The 13,592-nt window shown below is 40.8% G+C and overlaps 1 protein-coding gene across 1 annotated transcript; it reads right to left on the minus strand.

Annotated features, from left to right (window-relative positions):
• Positions 1-5,500: 5,500 nt before the first annotated feature.
• IL26 (interleukin 26) lies at positions 5,501-12,533 on the minus strand. The gene is made up of 5 exons (XM_040545554.1): positions 12,299-12,533; positions 11,830-11,886; positions 10,265-10,396; positions 5,673-5,738; positions 5,501-5,587 (listed from the first exon to the last, which is right to left on the minus strand). The coding sequence occupies exons 1-5, from the start codon at positions 12,467-12,469 to the stop codon at positions 5,501-5,503; spliced, it is 513 nt and encodes a 170-aa protein (XP_040401488.1). The 5' UTR covers positions 12,470-12,533.
• Positions 12,534-13,592: the final 1,059 nt, after the last annotated feature.

Genomic DNA, 13,592 nt, shown 5'->3' on the forward strand with positions numbered 1-13,592 from the left:
CACTGTGATAAGACAAGCCGTGCTAAACAGTGTTGCCAACTAACACTACATTAGTTAATTTCCTTCTGCAGATTCCTGTGCACAAAACAAAGAAAAACTAATGTATGCAAATAATTGATAGACATTTTTTCCATTTGCTGCATGAGAACGGTGCTTGAATGAAGTGACTTGCCTGAGGTCACATAAGAAGACTGTAACAAATTCAGGGACTAAATTAATATCTGATTTATAAGCCTAGTTTTTGCTTAGATGCCCGTCTTTCTTCCCCTGCACTTTTAATTCTAAAATTGTTGCAATTTAATTAAAAAATATAATAATCTTTGAATCCAACTGTTTATCTATCTCAGTTTTACATTCAAGGAAACTACTTATGAAACGTGATCTAACACTTTCTCCATTAACTGAAGAGTCAAAAGTAAACTGGGACCAACATGAATCTTGTTTTCTAAGAGTGACACCTAGAGTTTCATTTGAAGAATGAAAAAGGTTTTCTTTACTTTTTCAAGGTTAAAAGGCAATAGGCATTTTGTCCAAGCTTATTACTTCAAATTGATGGTTAAATATATATAATACTAATTATTTTGCTATGTTTTTGTGTGGATACCACACACAAAATCTGTTGTTAAGTGGCTTGCATATGTTATCTGCCATTTACTGGAACAATTCTCTATTAAACAAAAGCCTTTATTTTGCAGGCCCCATAATTTACCTTTCATTCATGAGTAATTAATTGCTTTGAAAATGTGATTTGCATTAGTGTATGAATACATGCACAACACCCAGAGGTGCTCTCATTTTATAGACAAGTCAACCAAGATTCTGCAGTGTCCTAAACCATACGGAAAATGAGGGTGAGAACCCCCAAGTCCCGAGGCTTTATGCCATGAGATAACCTGATTTTCTCATCAGATGGATGGAGGCAGCAGGGCTGAGTCTTGATGCCCAAATCCTCTCGTTTTGGAGGTCTCCCGCCCGTAGTCTGAGCTAACCTGTGACAGCACAGCATTGAGGCTGGGTTTGCCCTTCCTCACTCCACCACCGTGAGGCAGTGTCCAAATCACTGAAGAAGGTGACACTTGTCGGTTGACATATAGTTAGACAAATTACTTAAATTCAGCTGGAATATATAAAATTAGCTATCATCTGATCTGTTTAGGCCTTTTTCAAACTGTGTCTGTTTCTTTCTGTGCCATCTCTGTATGGCTACATCCCTTCAAAAAACAAAGCAGCAAAGATTATTTTGAGAAGCTGTTTTAAGCCACTTCAGTAATTTTGAAAAGCTGCTGGTTTTTTGTTCTAGGAACTCCTTTTCAGCACAAACCTCATGTCCATCTTCACCTCTTGTCACAGTGAAAAACACAAATAATCCACATGCAGTCATTGCAGACATCTTCCGCAGTTTTTAATTTTCAACTCTGAACGTCCATGAGGGGAGAAAAAGCAAGACTGCATGTGGTAGCTCAGGAAAATTTCCACAAGAAAAAAATCACAGAAGTCACTCAAAAATGTTGCTCATGGATTCTCTGAATTAAATGTGGAGGCTTTTCTGATTGCAGGCATCAGTTGCTGTCTTCTATGACAGAGAAGCAGCAGCTACTCCTGCTCCTGCATCCCTGGGAGCCCCTGGGACATCTGATGGAGGCCATGCTCATGGTCAGTTTTCTATTCCATACACCAGGCCCATTCCTGCCCTGGAGCCAGCTCTTCTGCAGTGGCCATCCCATGGTAGGTGAGGCTTTCCACCATGCACTGAGCCAGGCAAGCATCCAACAAACCTGCTCCAGGCTGCCAACAGGTCCTAGAGCATTTCCAGCCGCTTCCCTTCCCTCAGGTCCTCCCACTGCCCAGCTCACTCACACCATGGGAGAACATCCAGGCTCCTGCTCCAGCTGTGTGTGGATCCTGCCCTTCAGGGTGGTGGGGTTTTGAGACCTTCCCTGCTCAGTCTCTGCAGCTTCCTGTTAATTAAAGAGCTGTGACAGCTTTTCCTGCTCCTTTTCCCTGAATATGTCACAACAAACAGCTTCATGAAATCTAAAAGGGAGACTTAGGACTGCATTTCAGCCTTTGAACCTCTTAACTGTCTTACTATATATATACATATATTAAATTAGAAAAAAAAAAAAAAAAAAGGAAAATAATTAAGATGTAAATAATTTGAAAGTGATTCCACTGAGCCAGAAATGCTTTTGTTCAGTTTGTTTGTTTTATACTATAATATGCTGAAATAAAATACGGTAACCAAATATAGCGGCCTGGTAAGGTACTGCAACAAAACCTAGTGTGCTGTATTCTGCAACCCCCTCTAGTAATAAAATAATAAATAATGGAATATGACATAACAGGACATATCATAATACTAGCATACAACAGAGGATTAAATCTCAGTCTCATGATTAAATACACTAAGTGTTCAGGTGGAGCTGGTATTCCTCTGGAGCAGCTGGATAAAGCAGTCTCTGACCCTTCTCAAGGGATGGGAGGGGCAGAAGGAAACTTTCCTGGCCTCACCTCCTCCTTTTATGTAATTTCATATGTGTTCTGGATTGACAAGTACCTGTCAAATTTAAAATCATAGTGTAGGATGGAGTATTAGGTTTGCTGTCTCACAGAGTATGAAAGTTACATTCACAAGAAAAGTTTTTGTCAGGCATATCTGTTATCCATCGTGAGGAACAGGTTTAAATTTATTGTGCCAGGCTGTTAGGAAAAATTTTAGCAAATTATATATTCTTCACTGATTGGATGTTTTTTGATGTGTTTGTTTGTTTGAGAATTATTTCAGCAAGTTATTTACTGTTTCATTAGCTTTTATAGGAGTTCGCAACTGAATTTGTCTTACAAAATATTCTCACACTTCTCTTTTCCTCCTGTGTGCCCTGCAACTTCAGTTGCTGATGAAGCTGGAGATTAAAGATGGTGTGAAAATGATACAGGTCAAAAAAGAGTTGCTCAACAGGGAGGATCTGTCAATCACCACCTGACTAGTTATGTGAGAGGTGCCTTTGTTTTCTTCTTGTATCATATTATTTCATCTGTATAACTGGTTTTCTGTCTTTGGAAGTGTAACAAGAATTTGAATTTACCTGAGAATCATCCATAGTGGAGACTGTTGGATTTTCTCCTCCTTTTAGAATTCTTCAAGTCATCCCTTCTTTTTACAGAACCTGTGGGATACATGCAATCATGTGAGATCATGGTAAAAGAGGAAAATGGTCAGCAAACAGAAATTACCATGCACGAACATTTCTTTACATCAACGTTAGACCACAGCATCTTCAGTGTTTACCCTAAGTGTTAACCCTAAATTGTTAACAAGTCAGGTTCTCTGGACGAGGATGGATAATATGTGATGGCTGAGGTCAACAAAGGGGCATCAACAGGCCCCTGCAAGAGATGTGTGTGTCAGAGTCATGGCACTGACAGGTGAACTCTGGAATACACAAAGCACACAAAGTGCTTGCTTTTATTGCTGTCCCAGAACTTTAGTCAGTCAGTGGTACTCCCCAAGAGCAGCCAGTATAACAGAAAAATGTCCTATATTTCAACGTGTAATGAATACACTTGCTTGATGTTAATTGCTAGAATGTAAAGCTAGAAAACCAATGTCATGACAGTTCATTGCTTGTGCTGAAAGGCTCATCATGTCTTCATTGCATGACTCTTCATATGAAATTTAAGTACAAAGCAATTGCATTGTGTTCTCATTGAATATCAGTGCTTGTACCTGTCTGAAATGATTTGTTATTAAAAACAACATTTAAAAGTACTGTGTTGCCATCAGAAGCTGGTGCTGCTGGGATTTGCTAAATGCTTTGGCATGTTCCCATAATAATGGTGTCCTTTTTTAAAAAAAAAAAAAAAAAAAGTATAGGGTATTAATGAGTAACTGAGTAACTTGCACATTGCAGTTTAATATTTCCTTTTTTTGGTTTTTGCCACAAGTGATCAGTGCTGATGCAGTGTGTTGCAAAGTTGTGGAAGGAGCTGGAAGAGAAAGCTAGCCATGCTGCAGATCTCTGAGCCATACAAAAGACCAAGGCAGATAAGCTTTGTGAGAAGGGAGAGGGGAGGTGGGGTTGTAAGGAGTTGCTGAAGTATGGGCTAGCACATAGCTCTGATCCCCACAGATGCTGATCACTAGCTAGATTCACTCATGCTTTCTCACCTCCACAATGCTGGGAAGTGATTCACAAGCTTAAAGAAGAGGTGATTCTCTTCTCTCTCCTCAGTTCTCACCAGCTACAAACAACTCGTCTGGATGAAGATAGCAGCCCACTGGCCCTTTCACAACTTCAGGAGAACAGGTAGCCACCCTGCCTACTACTGCTCCAGCTATCACCTCTGCAGGATCCCCAGAGACCTTTTGAGTGGTCCCTGAACAAAAATGAAGGTGCATTGACCTGAGCCTGTTCAGAGAGCACATGTAGTCAGATCCTAGAGCAAAAAACATCACCTGACAGAGACCAACCACCACTACCCCTGGGCTGCAGAAGGCCACAGCACAGAGGAATGACTGTCTTGCATTCTTCTGTATCAGCACACTAATGTGTTTAATGCTCTGACATAACAGTCACTATGAGATCTGAAATTCTGCAGAATTTCACCCTCATGGAAGTTCAAACATAAATTAGGAATACTTTCACTACCTAGATAACTTCTTCTGGTAAGTCTTTGCAAATGTGGGAAAACCAGAACTCTATCTTCATTCTGTACTATATGAAAGATCTTTTGGAAACAATTACCATCACTGAGTAACAACTTCCTATAAATCCCACTCACACCATCTTGCAATCCCAATCAATGACGATCCATTTGTTGTGTTTTCTGCATTGTGTAATCTCAGACAGAACATGTGACATCTGAAGGTCATGCATGAGTCACAGACCAAAGTTTTGTCATTAATTGGAGTATATTTATTAGGTATCAATTATTAACTTAAATTAATAATAACAATAAGCAGCATATACTTCATTTTCTTATTGATATATAGAATGGCTTCTGTATAGTTACATATCTATAGCAAACAAACAAACAAACAAAAAAGAAGTATAGCTTAGGGGAAGGATTTTCAGAAGTGCTTCATGTTGCTTTGACTCGTAATTACACAGGGGTGGCACAAGGCCTGGCTGGGTCATGCCCAGTGCTCACAGGACATTTTGTCTGATCCGTGTGGGAGCAGACTTCAAGTTAGGCTCGTACAGTGTGCCCGGGGGCTGTCTGCAGCTAGCAGGCAGGTAGGACACAAAGTGCATCATGCTGTAAACGCTCCAGGGGCTGCTCTTGCAATTGAGAGCAGGTGTAGCTGCTATGCCAGGCCAACCTTGAAAGCTTCTGAAAATCCATCTTTATGCCTCTGCATTATAGAGGCTCTCTTCCGGTGTGACAGAGCTGCTGCCAGGCCAGTTGTACATCCAGCTCTTGGTTGATTTTCAGGCCTTTTGGGTAAGGATCCGTTCTTAGCACAGAGGTGGCATGTTGTCAGTCACCTCCTCGTTCCTCATAAGATGGTTTGTATGTAGGCCTGAATCCAGGGAAGGAGAATATCCAGCTCACTGATGGCCTTGTAGATTCCCTTCTCTCCAAGCTGTCAAGAAGATAAAGACATTAGAAAAAAAACCACCCACAACACTTAAGCAGCGCAGGTGGGAGCCAACACCTCCTTGTCTTACCTTAAGAAATGTCGTCTTTATATTTTTGACAGCTGGAGTTAACCTTGTGGATGGAGCACATGGAAGCTGAAGGGATGAGAAGAAACCAAAAGAGCTTGTTGCACCAAAGATGCTGATGGAAAGACATAGCAGTGAGGAAGAGTCAAACCCACAGTGTGGCACCATTGGGCTGCTTGTAAAACGTGTGAAATCAGCATCATCTCAGCATCTCCTGCTACTACACTTGTGTCATTTTACTTGTGTGCTTACTGGAAAATTGAGTCCACACCACAAAAACTGTAATGTGGGTATCACCACGTCTTCATATTACACTCTTTCTATTGATCTCAGGGCTCTTTACATCAGTGGCAGTTACAACTTTTGTACAGTGTGGCCTATCTCTAAGGTTCAGGTCATTTAACTTGAATTTCCAGCCTGGAGGCACTGCCAACAGGGGGTCCCCAGGGCTGGCAGCCACCACCCTGGGGGGCTCCAACCGCTGTGCACCACTGCCTGCTCGCTCTGCATGCTCACATGTAAGTCCTCACTCATCACAACTCTTTTAGTTGTTTTTTTTAGAGAAGTCTGGCTAAACTTTCTGAGCAGCACCTTCAACATGGCTTCCTGACTCCCCATCTCCCTGTGCTTTACAAGAAAAAGAATCTTTCTTTTAGGGAAAAAGTGGAAAAATCTGGTATTTTCCAATTTATGAAAAAAGGACAATGTCTTGGAAAAGGAAAAAGTCAAAAATCTTGAACTCATATGAAGAGAGGTCACTACTGAAATGGACAATGAGTCCATCTTTCTACCTCAGAGAGACTTTTTAAAAAGGAACACAAACATCTTCTTTTCAAGTTACCTTTTGTGCATGTTTTATTTACATGAAAATGTGTATAAAAGCAACTCAAATTTATAAACCTTAAATAATCTTCTAACTAGGTCGGATCTTCATGATCTGGGGCTTTTTTTAAGGTACATCTGCATGATGCAGATTTCCCTAGAAGTAAATTGGTAGCAGAACTGACCACTGATTCAGTGGTAAAACTGCCCCAAGTGTTAATATGCATTACAAACTCTTCTCTTCTTGCATACAGAGCAAATGAACAAATAAGCAAACAAGCAAGTTCGCTTATTTCAAGCTATGCTGCAATCTCTGCTAAAGACCTACAAGCTCTGCCTGTAATGATTAAAAATCCTGCAGTGAATATATTGCCTTCCTGCACTCCATTCAAATGCAAGAAAAAAAAAGTTCCGCAACCTCCTATTTATGTAGGAACATCATAAGCAGTTCAGAAGCAGCTTGATGCTGTTCTCAACACTGTTGTCATCCCAATAGGGCACATGAGCAAGTAAATGCACTTTTTGTTGAGGGCAGTGGTGCTGCAGATGGATGTTCCCAGTTTCCAAGAAGAAATGTATATTCCCTTTACCATGCAATCATATTCTAAATGAAAGACCTTGATTTCACTGCAGAAAAGGGATTTAGAGATTTTGGTACCTATGTATTTTTAAAAAAACAGGACTCAGGCTCTTAAGTTATTGGAAAATATTAATGTTTCTTTGGAAAACAATCAAACAAACAAACAAAAAAACCACCAAGAACTAGCAACATTAAAATCATGGTGATAAGGTAGTAGAAAATCTTCAGTAGTGGTTTGGAAACAAATGTTAAGATTTTTAAATAGTATGGCTATTTAACTTGGCTCTGTAGCTGCCTGAATTAGAGCCAGAGTTCATGAAAGAATATAGGGTGGGTATGTATACAAAGGTGTCACTCTTTCCCTCAATTGTATAAAGAACTCGACCCTTGAAAGAGGATGAATGCCTTATGGAAGTATGTTGCCATGGTGGAAATCCCTTCTGATAAACATCTTATAATACAACCAGATAATAAAAATTAAAGATCTTATATAAATGGATGAATGAGATTGCTAATTTATTGGGGGATAATATGGTGGAGAAATCCCAAACTGTGTTTTAGCAGAAGATTCATTACTTTCATTCTGATCACAGTTTCTATTATTCTTTCATATGATTTCTATTGTTGGCTTTGAATTAATAAAAATTATTTAAAAATTGTTAGTTTCCAGAAATGAGATGTCTCCTAGAAAATCATGACAAGTCATCATTTCAGAAAGAGCTATTGTTTTTCTACTATAACAGGAAGTCTTTTCCTTCCTACCAGTATATTTTAAGATCTGGAAATTTAAATCGTAATATTTAGATTTGTGTTGGATAAAACACAGACACTAATTATGAAAAAGAATATAGGAGCTTTGAGAAATGCACTGCATTTTGTCTCCATACAGCACTAGAAGCAAATGTATTACTATATATATTACTGTATATATTGTGTATATATATATTACTGTATTATATAAATGCATTACTATACATGATTCTATGATAGTAGCTCCAGTCACTGATGGTATATCAGAATAACTAATGTTCTGAGTTGAGTCACAGCTGATAATCTGAACTTCTCTGCGTGTACTGGCACTTGTATGGGGCGTAAATTCTTTTCCAGACAAGAATGGAATCTCCTTCAATGATATTTTAATATACAATACCTGAAATTTTGACAGACACAGATAATTAAAACAGGGTGTGGAATGCTGTGAATAATGACTGTAAATTGCAACGATGTAGCATGGTTTAAATGCAGAACCTGAGAACTGGTGGAGTTTTCTCCCATTGGGGTCTGAATATTTTTATATTTTACAAATATTTTGGTTGTGTTTTGTAATTCAGCACTGCAAGGAGATGTCTGAAGATGCTTAGTTTTGAATAGCAAATATTTGTGTGCATGTAGAACCAACGTTCCTTTCTTATGTGCCACCACACAGTTAAGAACAGACAAAGGTATAACTCAACAACATTTCATTGACTTCTTACCCTGCCTTCACTTTTTGAAATTACCATAGACATTTACCTGGCCATTCATGGTTATATTAAACCCCAAGTCACACTTGAGATTTTGTGACACTGTGATTTGTGAGGACTACAGGTTTTGTGGAGAAAAAAAAAATATCCACAGGTCAAAAAGCTTTAAGGCACACCCTGTCTTTATTCATTTACTCTTAAAAAAGAAGAGCCAGGTGGTAAGACCTCACAGGGGGTTCAGCAAGCTCACATGTAAGTGACAAGTCTGGGAAGAGAAATGACCCACAAGTGACACTGTCATGTTAGCATCACCCAGTAATCTATGTGTATATTTTCATTGGCAAATGTGTGCTTTAACTGCTGTCCTGGTGTCATTTGCAGGGTGGGATGATGACATGTTGTTGGTAGAAGCACCTCTTCCCTGGAACACCTGGATCCACTGTAGGGACATGTTGCCAGTGGGCAACTGCTTTGACTTACAGGTATAACTGACATACGGAAACTGCTCCCTTGTGGTTTATTCCACTTCATAGAATCACAAAATCGTAGGAACCATTTAGGTTGGAAAAGACCTTTGAGATCATCAAGTCCAACCATCCACCTCACACTACATATCCACCACTAAACCATGTCCCTAAGCACTGCACCCATATGTCTCTGATACCTCCAGGAACAGCAACTCCACCACCTTCCTGGGTAGCCTGTTCCAATGCCTAACCACACTTTCCATGAAGAAATTCTTCATGATATCTAATTTAAACCTGTGGCACAACTTGAGGACATTGCCTTGCATCCTATCGCTTGTTACCTAAGAAAAGAGACTGACACCCTCCTTGCTGAAACCTCCTTTCAGGTAGGTACAGAAAGAGATGAGATCTCCTTTCAGCCTCCCTTTCTCCAGACTACACAGCCCAGTTACCTCAGCCACTCCTCATATGTCTTGTTTTCTGCTCTGTTCACCAGCTTTGTTGCTCTTCTCTGGACACAATCGAGCAAGTCAGCATCCTTGCAGTGAGGGGCCCAAAACTGGACACAGTACTCAAGGTGTGCTCTCACTAGTGCCAAGAACAGAGGGATAATCACTTCCCTAGAGCTGCTGGCCACACTGTTTCTGATGTAGGCCAGGGTGCTGCTGGCCCTCTTGGCCACCTGGGCACACAGCTGGCTCATGTTCTGCTGGTTGATGAGCAGCACCCCCAGGGCCTTTTCTGCCAGGCAACTTTCCAGCCACTCTTCCCCAAGCCTGTATTACTGCATGTCACTGCTTGCTCAGGAGACACCACCAGCTCTTTCCAGAGTATGGTGGAGCAGAGATGACATGTGAGTAAAGGTACCCAAGTCCACTGGGTATGCTGCTGAAGAAGGAAAGTATGACCAGAGTTAATGCTGTGGAAACAAAGAGCCACATTTCTCTGTTTACTCTGCATCTTTGCAGCTTTGGTGCTGAAGGGCAGTACGAGGCGACATCACCAGAAGCACCAGTGGGGAAGTGGGTTGTCTCCATAGCACCTCCACCACCTCGCCTGCCCCCTGCACTCACTCTGAGAGGAAATGAGTGGTGTGAAACTTCCCCAGGCTCAGGGGGAAGCCCTCGGGAAGCTGGGTCCTCTGCGATGTAGGGCACACCATGACTACAAATCACCTTTTCTACTTGCTAAAAAAGTGTGATCTTGCCCTTTCTTAGCCTCTCAAATGAACAGAGGTAGTTTAGCTCTCACAAATATACTCACACATGCATTCATGTTCTCTTGCAGGACCTGGAAGGCGCTAATAACGTACAACTTTTCACTTTCCACTTCAAGATGACTGAAAACATTTTTCACGTAGAATGAGAGGACCTGGTCTCGAACACTGCAATTTGTCTGAAAACAAAGCAGGTAAGGAGCTGCCAAATGAAAACCTTACAAGTCACGTATGACCTAAAATTTTCGCCTTGTAAAAATACATGTAGTTAGAAAGCATATAATCAATAGAAATATTTTCATGAAGTTTAATATTCAGCTCAGCATATCCCTGTGTTTTCTGAAGGTAAGGCAAGAAGATGTTGCACTGCCACAGAAAGGAGTATTGTTAAGACTAGCCATGAAAAGAAGTGACAGCAACAAATTTAACTAATTCACAAGGAATAAATGGAAGTTGAATAGGGGAGTTAAGCCAGATCATCTTGGCCAAATTGTAGGTGCCATTGTCTGATTCCTCCACACCAGTGTCCCATGCCATTTAAAGTGCTGTAAGGAATCCTGACCATCCCCCAGCTGTTGCTCCAGAAGAGATCAGTCATCTTGTACATGCTATGTAATACCTTACTGAACCGTAGGATCTCTTGGACAACCAAAGGTATTTCAAATGGCTATATGCCCATTTTTAGGCAACTGAACCAAGTATAGGGTGCAAAATTACCACCAGGAGGGGAAGGCAGCTACAGATTAAGCTGCCAAAATGAGGTGTCCACATGAACGTCCCACTGGCAAGTGAGGAGCATTCACTCCCAAGGTGATCAGTGAGATCCAGGGGAGTTCAAAGGCCAATAGGTCTCTGCTTAAGGATAAAATGACTCAATTGGCCCTTTTGACTAGATCCCTGCATAAAGGATGCTAAAATAACTCACACACTTGTGAGCTCACATACCTGTAAATAGATCCCCCAAATCAGTATTTTACATGCCAAACCTTTAGGGGGTACTCTGAACTCCCTCTTCTAGAACATCTGCAGAGTTCAAAACCCAAAGCAGCTCTTGGGTGCTTGGGTGTCCTGGGTGCTCTGTAGCATTCCTGGGCCATCTGCAGTTCTGCACACCCTCAGCAGAAGGTTTCTCAGCTGCTGGGATGGTGGCTTTGGCTCTGGCCCTCATGTAAATAAGCTAGTGCCTGAAAAGCATTGCTGGGAAGGACCACACACAGTAAAGCATTCACAGGAGGAGCAAGAGCTACCACAAACACGCCTCCCCAGTGCGGCAAACACCCTCACCCCAACTCTCCAAGGAGATTACCGCTGCAACCACCAAGAGACAAGTGCCTACAGCTAGGCTTTCCACATCCTCTTCTTTCTCCCCATATCACACTCATATCCCCTTCATGTCCCATAGGAAAATCACTTTCTTGGGGGGCAGAGATAACATTCTTCCTCTAAGTGAAGGGTTTCATTAAGTGTATGGCTCTCATAAATACAATGTCCTTCCCAATTAAACAGCTGACTTATGTGTTAGCTGTCATTCCTTTTTATCCCACAGTCTTATCTCTACAACCCAAAGGAAAATCAAAGCAAGAAAATGGAAAAACAGTTGTATAAATCTTACCATAAACAGCACTTTTGTTGTCTTTTTTAGAAGTCTTGTGTTCTTGATGAGATCCTTCTGTAAAATACAGTGTGCTAGTATTAATTAATCTAAGCAGAGGAAGGAAAAGAGGGCTTTGTCTAGTTGGTACAAAACTTCGTTCTGCAGTAGTGTTTCATACCAAGGTTCTTTGGGTGTTGTAGTAGCAATAATTATAAAAATGATAATCTTATTCAGATGTAGAATGAGGACTCAACAAATCTATGCTCCAATCCCAGCCTAGCTACAAACTTCTTCCATGACCTTGGCGAAATCATTCCACCTCTCTATGCATCTTCTTTTTTTCCATCGTTATGAAAGGAGTAGCATTTCCCTGTCTCTCAAGACCACAGAGATTATTCAGCTTATTAAAGTTTCCAGGTGGTCAATAATGAAGCTGCCAAAGAAGCATCCATAAATAAATAAACTTCATCTAGTGGGATCAACTTACAGGAACAGATGATTTTAAACTAGTTGCCTTGATATAGAGGTTCTCTGTCACTTGGGAGAGGAGTCCTTTTCGGCAGGTATGCTTTCCTGTAGGTGACTTTTTGCCTTCCACAGTGAAAAGACAAAGTAGAACTAAAAAATGCCCAGATCTGAAAATAGAATATACTTTCATCTTCGCTCCCAAATCTTCGTGCCTCTACAGTCACAGCAGCGTATGTGATACAGCAAGACTGGTTAGACGACAGAGGTTAACCTAATTTTGTTAACCCTCAAAGCAGCTTCTGCACTGAGATGCTCATGTAGATAACCTATTGCTCGTGTGCTGGCTGATCAGTATTGTTGCTGCGCTTTTTTATACATCTTGCTCCACTTTCAACAAATTTGACCACAATCATCTGTGACGTTTTCTAAACGATATCTCCATATTTACTGGCAGCAAGGTCAAGGTTTCCAAGAAAGAAGAACTTCCCTCTCATGTGAGAAGTTTTCTTTCATTTAAGTGGTGGTCAAGTGAGAAAAAAATTGTTGAGCTGGTTAGTTTGGTTTCGTAACAAAGTATACCTAATGTGTGAAATTTTTTTACATTTTTCCACAAAACCTTATGGTAGGACTTTTGTAAAAGGTAATGGCCCAAAGGGAAAAAAAAAATCAGTGTTAATTTAACTGAGAAGTTTCAGAAAATCAGTTATCTATAAGGAAGCTGGACTATCCTGCCTTTAAAACTTCATTGCCTAGACTTTAAGAAGTGTTTTGTTTTCAGGGTAAGGCAGCTAGTAGCAAATGATCTTGCTATTTTAATCTCTTGAATCAGTCTTCTACTGGGGCAAGATTTGCACCTATAGAAGCAGCAGGCTATGTATTGTGAAAGAGAGGGCTCCAGCAAGGGCTCTGCTCAAGGACCAGGGCATGCCTGGCTATGGGGCTGCTTCAAAAGCCCACCAAGAACCAAAGGTTGCTGGAAAATGGCATGTAGGGTCCCAACATACCCACCACAAAGGCAGTAAAATTTAAACCATAGAGTCAAATGCTCACTTTTCTACAGTCATGCTCAAACATAGATTGATCAGTCTATATCTCTAGCCTGCTTTTGAGACAGCCAAATGCTTAGAGCTTCAGAGCTGTCTGAAGTGAAGCTGGAAGAATGGGATAAATTCATCTCAAGTACCACTCAATTAATGCAAGGAACATCACATCAAAGATAGACTTGGAAATCCTGAAGCAGCACCAGCAGTATGATGCTGTTAAGCCAAGAACTGGTGTAAATCAGCCATCAAGACCCCTAGGACTAGCTGAGG

This window comes from Cygnus olor, chromosome 1 (assembly GCF_009769625.2).
Source record: "Cygnus olor isolate bCygOlo1 chromosome 1, bCygOlo1.pri.v2, whole genome shotgun sequence".
Classification (NCBI taxonomy): domain Eukaryota; kingdom Metazoa; phylum Chordata; class Aves; order Anseriformes; family Anatidae; genus Cygnus; species Cygnus olor.

Excerpts from the sequence above, each read along its gene's own strand:
- IL26 (XM_040545554.1), bottom strand. The coding sequence starts at position 12,469 with ATGAAAGTATATTCTATTTTCAGATCTGGGCATTTTTTAGTTCTACTT. Across the intron at positions 11,887-12,298 it reads GTTTAAAATCATCTGTTCCT|AAGGATCTCATCAAGAACAC; the intron begins GTAAGTTGATCC and ends TGTATTTTACAG. Across the intron at positions 5,739-10,264 it reads AAGAGAACATGAATGCATGT|CTTCCATGTGCTCCATCCAC; the intron begins GTGAGTATATTT and ends TCATCCCTTCAG.